Source organism: Natrix helvetica, assembly GCF_964273705.1.
Source record: "Natrix helvetica genome assembly, chromosome: 5".
NCBI lineage: Eukaryota > Metazoa > Chordata > Lepidosauria > Squamata > Natricidae > Natrix > Natrix helvetica.
The window spans coordinates 96,697,017-96,717,120 of NC_138551.1; the positions used below are offsets into that span (position 1 = coordinate 96,697,017).

General features: G+C 43.3%; 1 protein-coding gene across 13 annotated transcripts in view; it reads left to right on the forward strand.

Annotated features, from left to right (window-relative positions):
* The window catches only part of SORBS1 (sorbin and SH3 domain containing 1), a 134,963-nt gene that overhangs the window by 28,068 nt on the left and 86,791 nt on the right, over positions 1 to 20,104 (forward strand). For all 13 annotated transcript variants that reach the window (XM_081953752.1, XM_081953754.1, XM_081953744.1 and 10 more), the window contains exon 2: positions 12,786 to 12,841. In XM_081953752.1, the coding sequence (XP_081809878.1) occupies positions 12,786 to 12,841 (56 nt within the window). The remainder of the gene's footprint in view (positions 1 to 12,785; positions 12,842 to 20,104) is intronic.

Genomic DNA, 20,104 nt, shown 5'->3' on the forward strand with positions numbered 1-20,104 from the left:
CCTCAAGCTGAAATTCTTTTTGGTCAATGTGTCCTTTAGAGACTTTTGTAGAAGGATAAAGTCAAATTACAGTTGAGTAGCTCTACACTTTTTTGTCAACATTATTCATTAGCATGTTGTCAATGAGCAGCATTTTGAACATGTCTAAAACACCTTTGTACCACATTTTTCGGATTATAAAACACACTGGAGTATAAGAAGCACCATGATTTTGAAGAGATAAATTTTTTAAAAAATTTGAAGAGATACATTTTTTGCAATCTGCAGGCCTTCCAAGCATTCTGCACGCCTTGTTTTTTGCACACGCAAAAAATGGGCATGCAGAACTTTGGGACGCTTGTAGAGTGCAAGCCTCCCAAACCCTCTGCACGGCCATTTTTGCAAAGGGGGTGGAGTTTCGGTAGGCCAAAAATGCTGTATAAGATGCACCCAGATTCTTAGCATCCTTAGCTTGCATACACTTATCCTGTAGCGCAGGGGTGTCCAAACTTGGCAACTTTAAGACTTGTGGACTTCAACTCCCAGAATTCCCCAGCCAGCTGCTGGCTGGGGAATTCTGGGAGTTGAAGTCTACAAGTCTTAAAGTTGCCAAGTTTGGACACCCCTGCTGTAGCGTTTCTAACTCTGCTATCTGCATTCTTCTTTGGTGATTCAATTTTTTTTGTATGATTCCATTTTCATTGTCGGATTATCACACTGATATTGTATAACCAGATTGGTTTCTTTTGCTATATTCTATTCTTTTTCATCACCAAATTGTTTACATTTTTAGAACTTCTCTTGTTAGAAATTAATAACTAACTTTTTTAAAAAAAAGTTTTTATTTTTTTAAAAATAGGAACATTCCATCTTTCCTTAAACAGTGTGGATACAAATATTTCTGTGCAATAACCACAAAATTTACAAAATCATTTACATTGATATTAATTCTATAATCTTAGAATTATAGTATATTAAACAGTTAAACATAGTGAACCTGTTCATTTTTTTCCTCTTAACGTATCTTCTGATAAAAATGTAATGGTAACATTAAGCATAGTAATCGTCCTCCTCATGCTAACAATTGTCATAATGTTATATTTCTATCTTAACATATTTTCTACTCTTCTTTAATCTCCTTCTTTTATTTCCAACTTCCATTTTTATTCGCTAACCGTTGATAAAATAATTCCCATTTCATATAATATTCAGTTTGTTCTTTCTCCTTAATTGCCAAAGATAATCTGTTCATTTATGCACATTCTAATATTTTCCTAATCATCTTCTTATAAATAGGAATCTTGTTCACTTTTCCAATGTTGTGCAACTACAGTTCTAGCTGTGGTTAATACGTGAATAATTAAGTATGTATTAATAACTATCTTGTGCTTCTCCCAAAACTGCTCCTGACATTGAATCTACTTAGCGTTGGCCTTAATTTATTAAAATCTTCTTTCTTGAAGTCTAACAGATATTTTAGTTGACCGTTTTAATTTTAGTAATAATTGAGAACTTCAGCACTTTATGGTCACTTTGCCCTTATTCTTAATTTTGCCATGCTTTCTTATGATAATGGTTAGCATTAAGTCAAGAATAATTGTATCTTTGTCCATGCTGGAACATATTCCTCACTTAGAGGACTCCATTGTTAGCAGAGTTGTTCTCCTGTAGAAATAGCATGGACTGCATCCTAGCCAGATGGGAAGTAGCCATTATAGACTCCATATATAAAAAAGGGGAGACAAGGATAATCCCCCCAAATTATAGATTTATAAGGCTTATCAGAATTGTGGCTAAGATGTATGCAAAGCACCTTTTGAGTAAAATATCTTAGCAGAAAAACAAACGGGATTCAGACCAGAGCACTCTGCAATAGACAATTGTTTTATTTTATATCATCTAATAACAAAACTAGTTTAGGTAATGTATTGACTTACAATTACAGTTGAGACTGGAACTTCTGTTGCTAAGTGACGTAGTCATTAAGTGAAATATCAAGTGACCATGCCTGATTTAACATTCTTTTTTTGCTGCGGTCATTGAGTGAATTGTTAACTGATTCTGGCTGGAAAGGTGGCAAATAGCAATCAGGTGATATCGCTGCAATCATTATGAAGATATGCTGGTTTCCAAGTCCCTGGATTGCAATCACGTGACCACAGAGATCTGCAATGGTCATAAGGGCGCAGACTGGTTTAAAGTCAATTTTATCAGCGCTGTCGTAATTCCAAAGCGTCACAAAACCAATGGTTGTAACTCAAAGGCTACTTGTAATTAAAGGCCAGAAACTGTTTGCTGTCTTCAGAGATCTGTCAGTCTTCTTAGGCAGACCAGACAGGAAATATGGACCAGACGAGCTAATTCTACTTTACTGTAAAGCAGGGGTGTCAAACTCAAGGCCCAGGGGCCGGATCCAGCCCATGAGGTGCTTAGATCTGGCCCATGGTACCTGAAAGCAGCAAAGCAGCAGTGCCCCTACCAGAAAAAACGGGCTCCTAGTCTCTGTTTTTGGCTGGGACGGCCTCCTGCAACCCTCTGTCAGCGAAAATGGAGCTCGGGAGGGTCACGCACAGAGGGTTGCAGGAGAGGGGTGCACGAGGCCAGCCCAGCTGAAAACGGAGATTGGGAGTCCGTTTTTGCTGGCGGAGCGCTCCGGCCGCCATAGGCGCCCCTGACACGAGTGACGTCAAGCTGGCCATGCCCAACCTGGCCACACCCATGCCCCCCCAAGGTCAAACACAACCCTGATGCAGTCCTCAATGAAATCGATTTTGACACCCCTGATGTAAGGTTACTTTATGAGTCTCGCAAGCCTGATAGTACAGATTTCTCCTCTTTATAGCCTGATACGTTAGGAAGATTCTTTTGTTTGCCCATTAAACACCTATGGACCACAACCCTCCCTTAATGGATCCTTCTTTAGACCAGAGTTCCCCAACCTTTCTGACTTTGTGGACTGGCAGAGGGGGGTTGGTGGGAAGAGAGGATTGTTCCGCATGAGCAGTGGGCAAGTGCGTGCAGCTCCATTTGTGTGAGTGGCAGGCATGCACGTTCGCTCACATGCTGCTTGTGCAGGTGGGGATGTGGGCATGCGTGTTCACCCGCTACTTCTGCGGCCCAGTTCCAAATGGCTCAAGGCCAGGGGTGGGTTGCTGCAGATCCAGTACAGTATGGGCATACCGGTAGTGGCCTGGAGCAGCTGGGAGCGTACCGGTATGGTGGCTCTTTTGGCCCACCCTCTATCCCTCTATACCTGTTTTTATGGCAAATGGCAAAGTGCGCATGTGCGCACAGCATGCAGTGCCTGTGCGAGCCCCAAAAATCAGCTGGTTGTCGCAGGGGCGGTGGATTGAGCACATGCGCACAGTGCAAATCAGGCACATGCACGAACAGAACGCGCGAGCGCGTGATCAGCGTACCGGTAGTGACAGTAAGAGCAACCCACCACTGTTGAAGGCCCAGCAGTGTTCTGCATCCTGGAGTTGGGAATTCCTGCTTTAGACAGTATCTCTTCCCTCTGATCCAAAGTCATTCCCACATACCATTACAAGATTTAGGCAAGTAAAATAAAATGCACAGGTTCAGTATAGGTGGTACCTTGCTCAATAGTAGTAACTGTGAGAGGAATCTTGGAGTCATTTAAATATGAGCCAGCAGTGTGCCAACACAGTTCTAGGCTGCGTAAACTCAGGGATAGAATCAAGTATTAATACTACTTTGTAATGCCTTGGTAAGGCCACACTTGGAATACGGCATCCAGTTTTGGTCGCCACGATGTAGAAAAGATGTGGAGACTCTAGAAAGAGTGCAGAGAAAAGCAACAAAGATGATTAGGGGACTGAAAGCTAAAACATATGAAGAACGGTTGCAGGAACTGGGTATGCCTAGTTTAATGAAAAGAAGGACTAGGGGAGACATGATAGCAATGTTCCAATATCTCAGGGGCTGCCACAAAGAAGAGGGAGTCAAACTATTCTCCAAAGCACCTGAGGGCAGGACAAGAAGCAACGGATGGAAACTAATCAATCAGAGAAGCAACCTAGAAGTAAGGAGAGATTTCCTGACAGTGAGAACAATTAATCAGTGGAACAACTTGCCTCCAAAAGTTGTGAATGCTCCAATACTGGAAGTTTTTAAGAAGATGTTGGATAACCATTTGTCTGAAGTGGTGTAGGGTTTCCTGCCTAAGCAGTGGGTTGGACTAGAAGACCTCCAAAGTCCCTTCCAACTCTGTTTATTCTCTTCTCTTCTCTTCTATCTGATTGCAGATTTTGATTCCCTAAATATTCTATGGAAGAAATTGGCCAGCTGAAAGAAAGAACCCAAACTGTTGCTCGTAAATAAGATCCTTTAGTTACACATCCACTTGAAAGTGTGTACTGGTATAAAAGGTTCTCTAATTCAGAGTAAACTTACTCGTAAAGATTCATGGAATCACAGGGCTGGAAGGGACCTTGGAGGTCTTTTAGTCCAACCGCTGCCCAAGGCAGGAGACCATATTCTGGACAGATAGTTGTCCAATCTTCTTGGAAACCTCTAGCAATGCAGGGGTGGGTTGCTGCCAGTTTTACTACCAGTTCCAACCCACACTCATGCATTGCTCAATGTAAATTGTTCTTCGCGCATGTGCAGAATAATTTACAGTGAACTACGCACACGCAGTCACTAAAAACCAAAATGGTGGTGGCTCAACGGCGGCGAGGGAACCGGTTCGGGGGCTTGGCAGGCCTGGGTCGTTGTTGGTTCTGCGATCCAGGCCTGAATTCCACTACCAGTTCAGTTGAACTGGGCCTAACCAGGAGCAACCCACCTCTGCAATGGAGCACCCACCACTCCGGGAGGCAAGCTGTTCCATTGATTAATTGTTCTCACTGTCACGAAATCTCTCCTTAGTTTCAGGTTAGATTTCTCTTTAACAAGCTACCACCCATTGATTTAAAGATGTTAAACAGGACTGAATCCTAACCCCAAAGCTTTTTAACATCTGTGTCAGTGGACATTTTAGTATTCTTGTAAGCGTCAGATACTCTTATGTCAAAGATCCATGATAAATTAGAAATGTAGCATCAACATATAAAATATTAATATGTTGATGATAGGTTTCTTAATGGCGCAGTCTCAAATAGGCCTAAGAAAACTGTCTGCGAAAGCTAAATATTTACTGCATTCTCAATTCTCTGTAGACCATAAACCTTGAAGAAGCACATGGGGAATGTCAAGAATACGTCAGCCCTCATGATCAGAGTGGAAACAGATACTCCATTCATAGGCATTGGCAGAGGATCCGTTCAATGGCTACGCAAAATATGTTTTGCTGAATAAATACTGTATTTTTCAGACTGTAAGATGCACTGGACTGTAAGACACACCTAAATTTACAGGAGGAAAACAAGAAAAAAAATAGTTTTCGACCTTCGTGCTTCATGTTTTTGCCCTCCCTAGCCCCCAGAAGCACTCTGCAGTGCTCTTCCTGGCCCATTTTCGCCAAAAACGGGCCTGTTTTTCGACTCCCAAGCCAGTGGTAAAATTCAATTTTTTTTACTACCGGTTCTGTGGCCGTGGCTTGGTGGGCGTGGCAGGGGAATGATACTGCAAAATCTCCATTCCCACCCCACTCTGGGGGGGAGGATATTGCAAAATCTCCATTCCCTCCCCACTCTGGGGCCAGCCAGAGATGGTATTTGCCGGTTCTCCTCAAAATTTCTACTACCGGTTGTCCAGAACCTGTCAGAACCTGCTGAATTGCACCCTTGTCCCAAGCCTCGCTTTTTCGCCCTCTCAGACCCCCCAGAAGCACTCTGCAGTGCTCCACATGCCCGGTTTTCACCCAAAATAGACCCGCTTTTGGCCTGCAGAGTTCTTCTGGGGGCTGGGGAGGGCAAAAACATGATGCCCAGAGGGGTTCGGGAGGCCAAAAACCGCCGTATTCAGTCTACAAGATGCACCTAAATTTTCACCCACTTTTAGGAGGGGGAAAGGTGTGTCTTATACTCCGAAAAATACAGTAAGTATGATTCAGCCCACTTCCTCGGTATACTGACTTACCAAGTTTATTTTACAACATTTTGTAAAATAATAGGGTTAAAACATGAAACTTTTTCCACCTGATATTTATTCTCAACCGTCTCCAAGGCAAAGGAAATTTTTAAGTAGTGTCCTTGATATCAGTCTCCAAACAGACATGAAATTATTGGAGGGGGCGGGAAGATATTTAAATTGTTTGGCTATGAATATCAGTGAGTTTGATGCAATTCCTAAGAAGGCCTATTCTAGAGCAAGATTTGAAATGTTGGATTTCATGACCAAATATGGGCACTTCCATCACTTGCCACATCATGAGAGGATGTGTATAAGCAGTTCCACAACCATCAGAGATAGTGCTCATGTTTTGGTTGATTGTCAACTGTATGTCCCCTTTTGGGGTTAGATATTTACTTGAAAGAACGATCCACTGAGAACTAAGTCATGTTTCTTCTTAAGCTCTAACATATGAGCAGAACTGCTAAGTTTATAGACAAGGCACTTCAGCTAAGAATCTGTTATTTTGAACATCTCAAGTTATCATGCAAAGGTGATATATTTATTTGAACTTGATTATGTTAAGCACGTATGTATTTTATTATATTTTCTTTCACCTATTTTGCCCCTTGAAATAGACCTTGGATTTTCATTGGTATGGTTGTAAGATCTCTCTCTCTCTGTCTCTCCCTCTCTCTCTCCCTCCCCCCCTCTTTATCAACCTACCTACCTACCTACCTACCTACCTACCTACCTACCTACCTACCTACCTACCTACCTACCTACCTACCTATCAAATTTACCAGGTTCAGACCAGCATCATGGTTGTGGGAGATGAATAATGCTTTATCTATCTATCTATCTATCTATCTATCTATCTATCTATCTATCTATCTATCTATCTCTCTATCATCTATCTAAAATTTACCAGGTTCAGACCAGCACCATAGTTGTGGGAGATGAATAATGCCTCCTATCCATCCATCCATCCATCCATCCATCCAATCTATCTATCTAATCTATCTAATCTATCTAATCTATCTAATCTATCTAATCTATCTAATCTAATCTAATCTAATCTAATCTAATCTAATCTATCTAATCTATCTAATCTATCTAATCTATCTAATCTATCTAATCTAATCTAATCTAATCTATCTAATCTATCTTAAATTTACCAGGTTCAGACCAGCACCATAGTTGTGGGAGATGAATAATGCCTCCTATCCATCCATCCATCCATCCATCCATCCATCCATCCATCCATCCATCCATCCAATCTATCTATCTAATCTATCTAATCTATCTAATCTATCTAATCTATCTAATCTATCTAATCTATCTAATCTATCTAATCTATCTAATCTATCTAATCTATCTAATCTATCTAATCTAATCTAATCTAATCTATCTAATCTATCTTAAATTTACCAGGTTCAGACCAGCAGCATGGTTGTGGGAGATGATTAATGTCTCCGCTACCTACGTACCTACCTATTGGAGGCATTAGTCATCTCCCACAACCCTAGTGCTGGTCTGAACCTGGTAAATTTTTAATCAGCTAAGAATGGCTCGAATGAGCAAATGGTATCTTTTGTCTGCCTGCACAAAACTCTCCATATGCTCACAATAACATGCTGAATACAATCTACATGAATATAAATTTTTTAGCTCCCAGAAGACTCAGGAAAGTAGATTTCTAGTTGGTAACATTTGTTATTCATCAACCTGAGAAAGAAGATCTGCCTAACAATGTAAACTCCAAACTGGGAAATTAAAACTCCCATCTCTGCATGAAAAATAAGCAGGAGCTGGAAGGGAGAGAGAATTCTCTGAGGGGAACTTCAGAAATAATCCAGTAAACTGCTGAAGAATACATTTTAAGAATATATAAAAGGGCAACATGGATATTATTTATTAGCTGTGCTGAAAGTATTCCTTTCCTCTTAATATTAGCATTAAATTTAATATTTCCCTAACTGCTAAGTTGAAGTGAGGGCCTCCATCATGTCATAATATATTGCTGTTTTCAATGCAGACATATTTTAATTCTGTTGAGTCCTGATTGTACAAGATCTCTCTCTATCCCAAGCCATGATTTCCATCCCATGTCATGATTTTTGTATATAGCAAGACCTCAGTTTAGCTTTGAATACAATGTATAATTTTCCCCTGGACTCTTTCCATCATTATGTTTATTTTAATTAAACCTTTGTCCACTAATTAATGTTTTACTGCAAATGATATAAATTGAAGCAAATGATGTAAATGTGTTTTAATGGCTGCAATTTAATCTGCAAATGGTCCATTCAATTGAGCTTTACCATATTTTTCAAATGTTTTGACAGAAACTGATTTTGACCATATTATAGGAGCTCCCAAAGTTATCATTTCAGATTTAGACAAATTATATGCAATATTATTTATTAAATTTATAGCCTGCATTGCTTTCAGGAACTTAAGATGGTCTCCAGGGTATTTTGGGGCAGCAGTTCCTATAGTACAGTGATGGCGAACCTTTTTCTTACAGTGTGCCAAAATTGCCCACTCAATCTCCCCTCCCACCTGCGCATACGCGTGCAACCTCCTCCACGTATGCGCGCGTGACCACACCTGTGCATGCATGCATGATCCCTCCCCAGTCTCTGGAGGCTTTCTTGAAGCTTGGGGAGGGTGAAAACAGCCTCCCCCAGCGCCCCAGAAGCCGTAAATGGATCATTTCCAAACTTCTGGTTGGCCCTTAGGGGCCGTTTTTCGCCCTCCCAAGCCTCCGGAGGTTTTCCTGAAGCCTGAGGAGGGCGAAAAACAGCCGTAACGGCCCACCTGGAAGTTTGGGAACAAACTTCCGGTTGGCCCGTTGGGGCCATTTCTTGCCCTCCCCAGCCTCTGGAGGCTTTTCCAAAGCCTGGGGAGGGAGAAAAATCAGCTGGTCGGCTCACGCATGCGTGTTGGAGCTGACGGCTGGTGTGCCACCAAATATGGCTCCATGTGCCACCTGTGACACAGGTGCCATAAGTTCACGATGGCTAACCTTTTCCGGACCGAGTGCTGAAAGTGCGTCCAAACCCCCAAAATGCAATGTGTGTGTGACCCCTGTGCATGCACCCCTGGCGCATGCATACCCCACTCCCTGTGTATGTGCGGCAGAGACCCGAGAACCAGATAGCCGGTGGGAGGCACATGCGCATGTGTGGCAAAGCTGAACTGGGGTGAAGGTTTGCACGCTCACAGAGAGGGTATGCAATATGTGCCATAGGTTCGCCATCACGGCTATAGTAGGTTGGTGTGAAAGAAACTGATACTCCCCAAAGTTACCCAGAGATGCCTGGGCTGACAGGTTCCTAGTCCTAATGTGGCACTGGCTATCCATAGTAAGATCTCACACATAATTGCACAGCTCACCTGGAGCATATGCCATTCTCTGTGCATACCTGCATGGACTATGAACTTCCTGAACCTAAATTGTTTTCTGCTTTTCCATGGAGGACAGATATAAGACTCCAATCCAGGTATTCTCCCAATTCCATATCAAGTTCTCATCTGAAGATCTTACCTTTTTAAGACTTTTAAGCAGAAACCATCTGTTTTGAGCAGCTCCATTGCTTAGCCTTAAACAAGCATTCACAATAAGCAAACACTTCAGGGCAAATGCAGGGAAAAGTCATGTATTCTGTAATTCAGTTCTTGCGCAATCAGTTAATAATAAAATCAAATAGCTGTTCCCTCTTCTTATGCTCCTCCTAAAAAGTCATTTTCCAGAAGCGTTTCTGACAAGATGCCTTGTTCCTTTCCTCCCTCACCCCTCCCTCAAATGTGCACACTTACATGCCTGTTCACATGGAAAGAAATGTTGCACATGTTATTTATCAAGGCACAGTGTGCTGAGACCTGCAAGTTATCCATGTGCTCAACTTCTCTTCCTTCCCAATTGAAAATTGGAATTTTCAATTGAAAATTTGGTGCAGCAGCAGCCCAAAAAGCCAATGCAATCCTAAATTGCATTAACAGAGGGTTACAATCAAGATCAAGTTTGGTACTAATACCACTGTATAAAGCCCTAGTAAGGCCACACCTAGAGTACTGCATCCAATTTTGGTCACCACACTATAAAAAAGAGGTTGAGACTCTAGAAAGAGTGCAGAGAAGAGCAACAAAGGATGTTTAGGGGACTGGAGACTAAAACATATGAAGAACAGTTACAGGAACTGGGCATGGCTAGTCTAATGAAAAGAAGGACCGGGGGAGACACGATAGGAGTGTTCCAATATTTGAGGGGCTGCCATGGAGAGAAAGGGGTCAACCTATTTTCCAAAGCACTTGAAGGCCAGATGGATGGAAACTGACCAAGGAGAGATTCAACCTGGAAATAAGAAGAAATTTTGTGACAGAAAATCAACCCATGGAACAGAAGTTGCCTTTGGAAGTTGTGGGGGCTTCATCACTTGAGACTTTCAAAAAGAGATTGGACTGCCATTTGTCAGAAATGGTATAGGGCAGTGTTGGCAAACCTTTTCAGCGCTGTGTGCCCAAACGGGAGCGTGGATGCGGGAGCGCTGGAAACCGGAAGAGCAGCTCCCCAGTGCGCATGTGGTCTCCCGGTTTCTGGTGTACATACACACGCAAAGACCAACTGGCCAGTGGACATGCACACACCGGAAACTGGAAGCTCAGCTTCTTGGTGTGCAAATGCATGCTGGAGAGCTGCTCTTCCAATTTCCAGAGCTCCCGTGTGTGCGAAGACCAGCTGGTGGCGCGGATGCACGCACTGGAACCTGGAAGAGCAACAGGCGACGGCTGGCATGCCCAGAGAGATAGCTCTGCGTGCCACGGGTTCACCATCATGGGTGTAGGGTCTCCTGCTTGAGCGTGGGGTTGGACTAGATGACCTATAAGGTCCCTTCCAACTCTGTTAAAAATGTAGTATCCTAATGCTAATAGGGCATTTAAATATGTAACTTCTCTTTATAGCTTTCCTTCCTTTCCTCTTGTAAATTGTTTCCCTGCTTGCTTCTGTAGATGGCGAGGGAGAGACGCAATGAACATATGTTGAGGGTGGGAGGCTTGTTAAATTCCTGATCTTTGCAGGATGTGGCTAGCTATTTATAGTGGCCACAGGATGAAGCTTTGATAATCTTCCTTGTTTTCTTAAATGGGCTGCTTGGTGGGGGTTTTTAAGAGCTTGTGGTCCTGTAAGGTGTTTCTCTTGCATTCTGAGGCAGAATGTCTGCTTCTTAAGAGTCCACTGTGGGAAGTAGCTGTGTGTGTCGATAGAGGAGGTGTCCTCTGATTTATTATGTACCATGAATACAAATAAGTTGAGACTCTAGAAAGAGTGCAGAGAAAAGCAACAAAGATGATTAGGAGGCTGGAGGCTAAAACATGAAGAACTGTTGCAGGAACTGGGTATGGCTAGTCTGGTGAAGAGAAGGACCAGGGGAGTCAAGATCTCATGAGAGGGATCTTGGGGTCCTATTGGACTGTTACTTAAGTATGAGCCATCAGTGTGCTGCAGCTGCCAAAAAAGCCAATGCAGTCCTAGGCTGCATTAACAGAGGGAAAAAATCAAGATCATGTGAAGTGCTAATACCATTTTATAAATGCCTTGGTAACAGCACACTTGGAATATTGCATCCACTTTTAACCGCCACAATACAAAAAAAGATGGTAAGTCTTTGGGAATAGTGCAGAAAAGTGCAAAAAAGTTGATTAGGGGGCTGGAGGCTAAAACCTATGAAGAACAGTTGCAGGAATTGGGTATGTCTAGTTTAATGAAAAGAAGGATTAGGGGAGACATGATAGAAGTGTTCCAAAATCTCAGGGGTTGCCACAAAGAAGAGGGAGTCAAACTATTTTCCAGGGCATCTGAGGGTAGAACAAGAAGCAATGGGTGGAAACTAATCAAGGAGAGAAGCAACTTAGAATTGAGGAGAAATTTCCTGACAGAACAATTAATTAGTGGAACAGCTTGCCTCCAGAAGTTGTGAATGCTCCTAACACTGGACATTTTAAAGAATATATTGGATAACCATTTGTCTGAAATGGTATAGAGTTTCCTGTCTAGGCAGGGGGTTGGACTAGAAGACCTCCAAGGTCCCTTCCAACTCTACTATTCTATTCTATTCTATTCTATACTATACTATTCTATACTATTCTATATAATACAATATACTAATGTTACATGTTAGCTTCAACTATAGTGGTTTCCACCAAGGTTCTCTGTTCCGGAGGGAACAGAGGTTTAATCTCATTGGTTGAAGGGTCTGACACCTCCCTATAAAAGCTGTCAGACTCATCCTTAGCTGGATTGTTCTCATTTGTTGCATTTAATAAAGAGCTGTTGTTACCGTTAGCCTGTGTGTGCCTATCATTTTACCCGATCTAACAACTAACATAGTAAGAGATGTCCTGTAGCTCTCAGTTTTTCAACTTCCCTCATTTATCTCTTACAGATATAATTACCTAATTGTTACAGGTTGGATGGCATGGCCATGTTCTTCCTAATTCTTTTTCCTGCAACACCCAATGTTGCCCATTAGAAGTGTGTAAATAACCTGCTTGTAGTCACAGTACAGTACACTTTGTACAATGCAATAAATGCACTTTGGAGTGATCGTTCCATTATCTAGTAGGCCGAAGTTGATGATGCTTACCAATAAGCTATTTTTTTTCAAGGTAACAATGATAACCTTAGGGTAACCTATAGCATATGTATAACTTAGTAATATGGAGCTTATTTTAAAAAGAATAATATAAGTTAATGTCAGTCTCCTTTTTTTTTAAACTCACAGAGAGGATCCAAATTGGCTTGTGCCTAAACCAGGACCTCTTGGTGCCATGACATCAGGTAAGTTTAACTTCCTTTTTGTTCTGAAATGCTAGGACAGCAATGGCTAACCTTTTTGTCCTTGTGTACCAAAATTGTGTGTGCGCATGATACAGCCTGCACATGTGCCCACACCCACGATGCAATGTGCTCCGCTCCTGTGCATGCATGTATGATACCCCCCCCCCCATGCATGCACATGTGAAACCATCCCCTTGAGCTTCCAGGGGGGGCGCGGAATGAAAACAGCCTCCCCTGGGCTCTGGAGGCTGGAAACAGACCCATTTCCAACTTCCAAAACTTCTGAAAATCCTGTTTTTCACCCTCCCCAGGCCCCGGAGGCTTTTCTTGAACCTCCGGGAGGGCAAAAATGGCCTCCCCTGGGCTCCAGGGGTCCTCCCTGAAGCATCTTGGAATCAAACATGGAGCGTGGGGGGGGACTCTGCTCCTCCTGTGCTTCCCCCGTGCAATAAGGTGTTCTTATTTTCAGCAGTAAGAAAACACAGCTGGGGGAAGGTGCTTTCATGCAGAGCTGTTTCGGCCAGAGATTTCTGTTACTACAATGGAACCTCAAGTGGGAAAAAACAGCAGTCTGTATTTCACTGATATACAGCCAGATGTAACATAGGGGAACAGCAGTCAAACGGAGATCATTTCCAATAGGAAACTGGAATAGGCCACCAATTCAACCTAAAGGCATAGTTCAGAAGTCCATTGCAGATCTACCATATTTTTGAGAGTATAAGAAAGACACACCTTTATCCCCCCCAAAAAGAGGATGAAAATTTAGGTGCGTCTTACACACCGAATGTAGCTCTGCCCATCTAGTGCCTCCCAACCCTTTGGCCTCTGGCTCCCAGCAATTTACCTCCTTACAGCAAACGGGAAAAAGGAGCTTGCGGAGGCTGCAATAGGCTATAGCAGTGGTGGGCAACCTTTTTTTTCAACTGAGCCAAATCTCGCCAAAACCACGATTGAAATTTATTTTGAGAGCCACATTTTTAAAACCGAAAATACGCAAGTCTTAAAGCTGTCAAGTTGCAAGACCCTTGCACCCCCAACCCTTTAGAAAAAAAAAACCCAGGGTCTTCAAACCTGACAGCTTGAAGACTTGTGGACTTCAACTCCCAGAATTCTGAGAATTGAAGTCCACCAAGGGCATCAATCATATTAGCCCAGGCAGGGATCTGCAAAATTGGCTCTTAAGACTGGTGGACTTCAACTCCCAGAATTCTGAGAATTGAAGTCCACCAGTCTTAAAACAGCAAACTTTGCAGACCCCTGTGTTAGCCCAAAGCCTGGCGCTGGGCGGGCCTTGCTCCCCCATTGGTGGAGCCCCAAGAAGCGAGGAGGGAGAAAAAGAGACGGAGGCCAAGGAGCTTCCCCCCCGCCCCCTCCCAGCAAAAATCTAACCCGGGAGCTAATTTGCTACTGCCCGCCCGGCTCCCCGGTTAGATTTTTGCTGGGAGGAGGCGGGGGGGGGGGGAAGCTCCTTAGCCTCCGTTTCTTTTTCTGCCTCCTCGCTTCTCGTCCCCGCCCGACTTCAGGATCCTCCTCCACGCGGCGTGATCGGCTAATTTGCTACTGCCCGCCCGGCTCCCCGGTTAGATTTTTGCTGGGAGGGGGTGGGGGGAAGCTCCTTAGCCTCCGTTTCTTTTTCTGCCTCCTCGCTTCTCGTCCCCGCCCGACTTCAGGATCCTCCCTAATCATTGTGGGTCGAAAAGAAAAAAGGGAAAGGGGCGCTTGTTTTGAAGTGCCCGAGAGGAGGGAGGGGAGCGGGCGCCCGGCACACAGAAGAGCCGCATTAAAATGTGTAAAGAGCCACATGTGGCTCGCGAGCCGCGGCTTGCCAACCACTGGGCTATAGCAATCCCTGCAGTCTGAAACAGCTGATGATCGGGAGGCCCCTGCTGAAACTGAAAATGAAATAGACTGTTTCCTGCATGGAGGCAAATTGCTGGGAGGCAGAGGCAGATTTTTTTTCTTGTGCTAATCAGGCTGTTTGCTGCAAGGAGGTAAGTCAATAATTATAAATGCCTATAGAATGTTGAAATTATTAGACTTATATTTTAAAGACTGCTTTATTATTGTTCTAGACAACTTAACAAAATGAAGAAACTTTTTAAAATAAATGTTTGATCTGAAGAGCCCCAGTGCTATTGTATTTTATTTTAAACAGCAGAGAATAATGTATACTTCCAGAAAGCCACATCAATTTTAACAGTAACACCACAAACAGTGTATATCATCTGTACTGTTTGCTGCAAGGAGGAAAATTGTTGGGAGGCAGAGGTAGATTCCCCCCCCCCCTTTCTTTTCCTTCCAAAAGCTAGGTCTGTCTTATACTTCGGAGCATCTTATTCTCCAAAAAATGCGGTAAGTCTTCTGGCTGATTCTCCAACCCTCAGACTCAGGCTTATAACTTCAGAGCTGGGGACCCAGGGTAAAAACGAGGCATCCCATGGACTTCCTAAAACAACGGCTTCCAATGCCATGCTATTTTAAAAATAGCATAAAGAAATGTGCTGGGGAGAAAGAGAGAGAGACTCAGCATCTCTTCTCCTTTTTCTCCACTCTTCCAGGTGGACCCAGCAGCTATTAAGGTCCCCAGTGGGCTTGTCCAGGACAACAGCTTTGCCCAGCAAGCATTTTTACAAATGTGTACACCATAGAAAGTCATTCATCCCCTTTATTGCTTTGAGGTATTGTGAGTTAATGTTGCTATGGAACCAAAAATAAAGGTAGTGCTAAAAACATTCAGCAAATGTAGTTACAGTTAGGTGCTCCATTAGCAAGTTTAATAAAGGGCATACAGTATTAGGGAGAGAAATCAAGCTGTCAGCATGCAAGAGAACATTAGAAATTGCTAGTTCCTAACCAACCACAACACTAAAGATGAAAGATCTGTTAATTATTATGCACAGCGTGGTAAATATTTAGCTCAATAGTGGACCAGGGGCTGTTATGGTGACTTCACTAGTCACGTTTTCCATCTTGGTAAGAAGGATCAAACTTATCCTTACTTAGAATTTATTTTCTGATAAAACCATTTGTTTGCTGGAAACCATTGCTGTTGTTTGAACTCCTTGCAGGAGTTTGGTTTTTAATGCATTTGAATGCAAATGAACTGAGGAAATATGGTTAAACAGTAGAGTCTTGAAAAAAAACACATGATAAACCACTGTTCTGTTAAAAGGAACACTGGAAGAACAATGACTGAAAATGCTTTAAAAATTGATTCATCAGAGTACTGTGTATAACAGCTAGCGTATTTATTTGCAGAGATACATAATAAAAATGAGAAAGCAGAGTGAGTCAAAAGATGGTATCCTCCTTTGCAAAAAAAATTGAAAATCTTAGCCCATTGGTAGAATATAGATAATCCACTCTTAATTGGGATTGGCAACTCCATCGCTAAGCAACACAATCGTGAAGCATGTTATCATGTGACCACACTGACTTAACAATAGTAGTTGTGGCAGTTCTAGTTGCCATTGTTAAGTGAATCCTGTGTGAGTTCCTTGTTCGTGTAGTTGCTATTTGCAACTTCTGCTGCCTTCCCCAAGTTGCCCATTGACTTTGCTTGTCAAAAGCTAGCAGTGAAGGCTGCAAGTGGCTGCAGTTTGCTGCAACCATTGTGGCTGTGAGCTGGCTGCAACTGTGAGGACTGGTCATAAATTTCCTCATTGAGTGTTGTTGGAACTTTGAATGGTTACTGAATAAGTGATCGCTGAATGAGGGCTACTGGTCTGCATCAATATCTACATCAGTGAGGGGATAGATGGGGAACTCATCAAATTTGCAGAAAACACTTAGCGATGGAGTTGCCAATCCCAATTAAGAGTGGATCATCTATATTCTACCAATGGGTTAAGATTTTCATGTAGTTTAATAAAAATGCAGTTAAAAACGCTATACAAGCCATTATTGAGTGTAAGTGTGTGTATGTGTATGTGAGCAGGGACGTGCGGTCAGGGGAGGCAGAGCCTCACCTCTCATCATGAAATAATAATATATAATAATAATATATATTTCCTCCCATCCCTTTTACATGGCTCCCGCTAAGCTCCAGTAAGGAGAAGAGCCTTTGGGGAGTGAAGAGGAAGGGGAGGGAGGAGGAGGAACGCGCGCGGGGCAGTGCCAAATGGGCAACCGGCGGAGGCAGGAGGGTTCTCGGAAGCGCCAATAACCTTCCTGCCTCCGCTGTACTTTGCGCGCTCCTCGCGACTGCAATAGACGTCCAGAAGTGGCAGGGGCTGTTGGGCTGGAAGCCCAAACCCCATTAGCCACAAAAGCTGCTTCTGGACATATATTGCAGTCGCGAGGAGCGCGCGAAGTCCAGCAGAGGCAGGAAGGTTCTCATCGTTCCCCAGTCGCTTTCGTGGCTTCGTCATCAAGACGAAGTCCAGGAGCACCCACAACATTTCTGCCTCCGCTGGACTTCGTCTTGATGATGTCGCCGCAGCTGCCATGCACGGATGGATGGAGGTAGCCAGAGTGGCGCCGAGGCAGTCCGGTGGACAAGCGACCGAGGATCAGGCTGCCTGATCCTCCATCACTCGCTCGCTCGCTCTTTCGTCCGCCCAGACCCCTTAGCGCCATTTTGGTTACCTCTGTCCGGCCACGGCCAGCAGCTGCGGCGACGTCATCAAGACGAAGTGGCTTGGAGGCGAAGTGCTTTTCAGTGCTTTTCTGTGCATCTGGCGTTTAGGTAGATAGCCGGATGTCCTAAACACCAGACGTACAGAAAAGCACTGAAAAGCAGCTGCTGTTGGGGATAGCGGAGCGCGAGCCGGCGGAGCGCCCTCAGGAAGGCGGGAATGGGATCACGTGTGCTGGAGGCTGAGGCAGCCTCAGCCTCCAGCACACATGGTCCCATTCCCCGCCTTCATGATGACGTCACCAGCCTCACCAGCCATAAACCTCACCGCACATCACTGTATGTGAGAGAGAGAAGAAGAGTGAGAGAGAGACAGATGCAGTTAAAAAAGCTATACAAGCTACTCAATAATGGCTTGTACAGCGTTTTTAACTCCATTGAATTCACACACACACACACACACACACACACGCACGCACGCACGCACGCACGCACGGAAGTGCCCCAAAGGAGCAGATAGAGGTAAATCCTAGAGAGGCAGGAAATGCATTACAAAACAATGGAGATTAATGCTAGAGAGATATAAAGCTGCATAGAAGGCAGACATAACATCTGTAAAATCTTCCCTTTTTCATACTAATAACAAACAACATTGTAGAAGTGTACATATAACAAGAACAGATGAAGGTAAATCCTAGAGTGGCAGGAAATGCTTCACAGAACAATGGAGATGAATGCTAGAGAGGAATAAAGCAGCATAGAAGGCAGACGTAACACCTGTAACAACACCAAGCTGGCAGGAATAGTCAACATTCCAGAAGTTCGGCTTAAGATACAAGATATTGACAGACTTGAACACTGGGCATTATCTAACAAAATGAAATTCAGTGGTGAAAAAAGTAAATTTCTACATTTAATACAATACAATACAATAGTAGAGTTGGAAGAGACCTTGGAGGTCTTCTAGTCCAACCCCCTGCCTAGGCAGGAAACCCTATACCGTTTCAGACAAATGGCTATCCAACATCTTCTTAAAGACTTCCAGTGTTGGGGCATTCACAACTTCTGGAGCCAAGCTGTTCCACTGATTAATTGTTCTAACTGTCAGGAAATTTCCCCTCAGTTCTAAGTTGCTTCTCTCCTTGATTAGTTTCCACCTATTGCTTCTTGTTCTACCCTCAGAGGCCTTGGAGAATAGTTTGACTCCCTCTTCTTTGTGGCAACCTCTGAGATATTGGAACACTGCTATCATGTCTCCCCTAGTCCTTGTTTCTCTTAAGCAAAACATACCCGGTTCCTGCAACCGTTCTTCATATGTTTTAGTCTCCAGTCCCCTAATCATCTTTGTTGCTCTTCTCTGCACTCTTTCTAGAGTCTCCACATCTTTTTTACATCGTGGCGACCAGAACTGAATGCAGTATTCCAAGTGTGTCCTTACCAAGGCATTATAAAGTGGTATTAACACTTCACGTGCTCTTGATTCTATCCCTCTGTTGATGCAGCCTAGGACTGTGTTAGCTTTTTTGGCAGCTGCTGCACACTGCTGGCTCATATTTAAATGGTTGTCCACTAGGACTCCAAGATCCCTTTCACAGTTACTACTACTGAGCAAGGTATCACCTATACTGTACCTGTGCATTCCATTTTTCTTGCCTAAATGTAGAACCTTACTCTTTTCACCATTGAATTTCATTTTATTAGATAGTGCCCAATGTTCAAGTTTGTCAAGATCCTTCTGTATCTTAAGCCTATCTTCTGGAGTGTTGGCTATTCCTGCCAGCTTGGTGTCATCTGCAAATTTGATGAGTTCCCCATTTATTCCCTCATCCAAATCATTGATGAAGATGTTGAAGAGTATTGGGCCTTCTTAGGCTAGAAAAATCAGATGCACAGGTATACTTAGCTCTATAGTAATAACTACGAGAGGGATTTTGGCGTCTTAGTGGGCAACCATTTAAATATGAACCAGCAGTTGCAGCAGCTGCCAAAAAAGCCAACACAGTCCTAGGCTGCATAAACAGAGGGATAGAATCAAGATCAGGTGAAGTGTTAATGCATTTTATAAATGCCTTGGTAACAGCACACTTGGAATATTGCATCCACTTTTGATCGTCACAATATTAAAAAGATGGTACGATTTTGGGAATAGTGCAGAGAATTGCAACAAAGTTGATTAGGGGGATGGAGGCTAAAACCTATGGAGAATAGTTGCAGGAATTGGATATGTCTAGTTTAATGAAAAGAAGGACTAGGGAAGATATGATAGCAATGTTCCAATGTTTAAGGGGCTACCACAAAGAAGAGGGAGTCAAACTATCTCCAAAGCATCCAAAGATAACAAAGCACCCAAAGGCAAAAAATGGGTGAAAAACTAATCAAGCAGAGAAGCAACTGAAAACTAAGGAGAACTTTCCTAACAATTAGAATAATTACCATATTTTTCTATAAAACATACCGGTGTATTAGACGCATCAAGATTTCAAAGAGATAAGTAAGAAAAAAAGGTTTTTGTCCTCCCCAGCCCCCAGGAGCACTCTGCAGGCTTCAGCAGAGCTGGGGGAAGTCAAAAACACCTGTTTTTTGCAAAAAATGGCTGGTTTTTTCACAAAAATGGGATGTGGGGGGGGGGCTTCGGGAGGCCAAAAATGGCTGTATTAATTTCCATGCTCTTTTAGGGGGGGGAA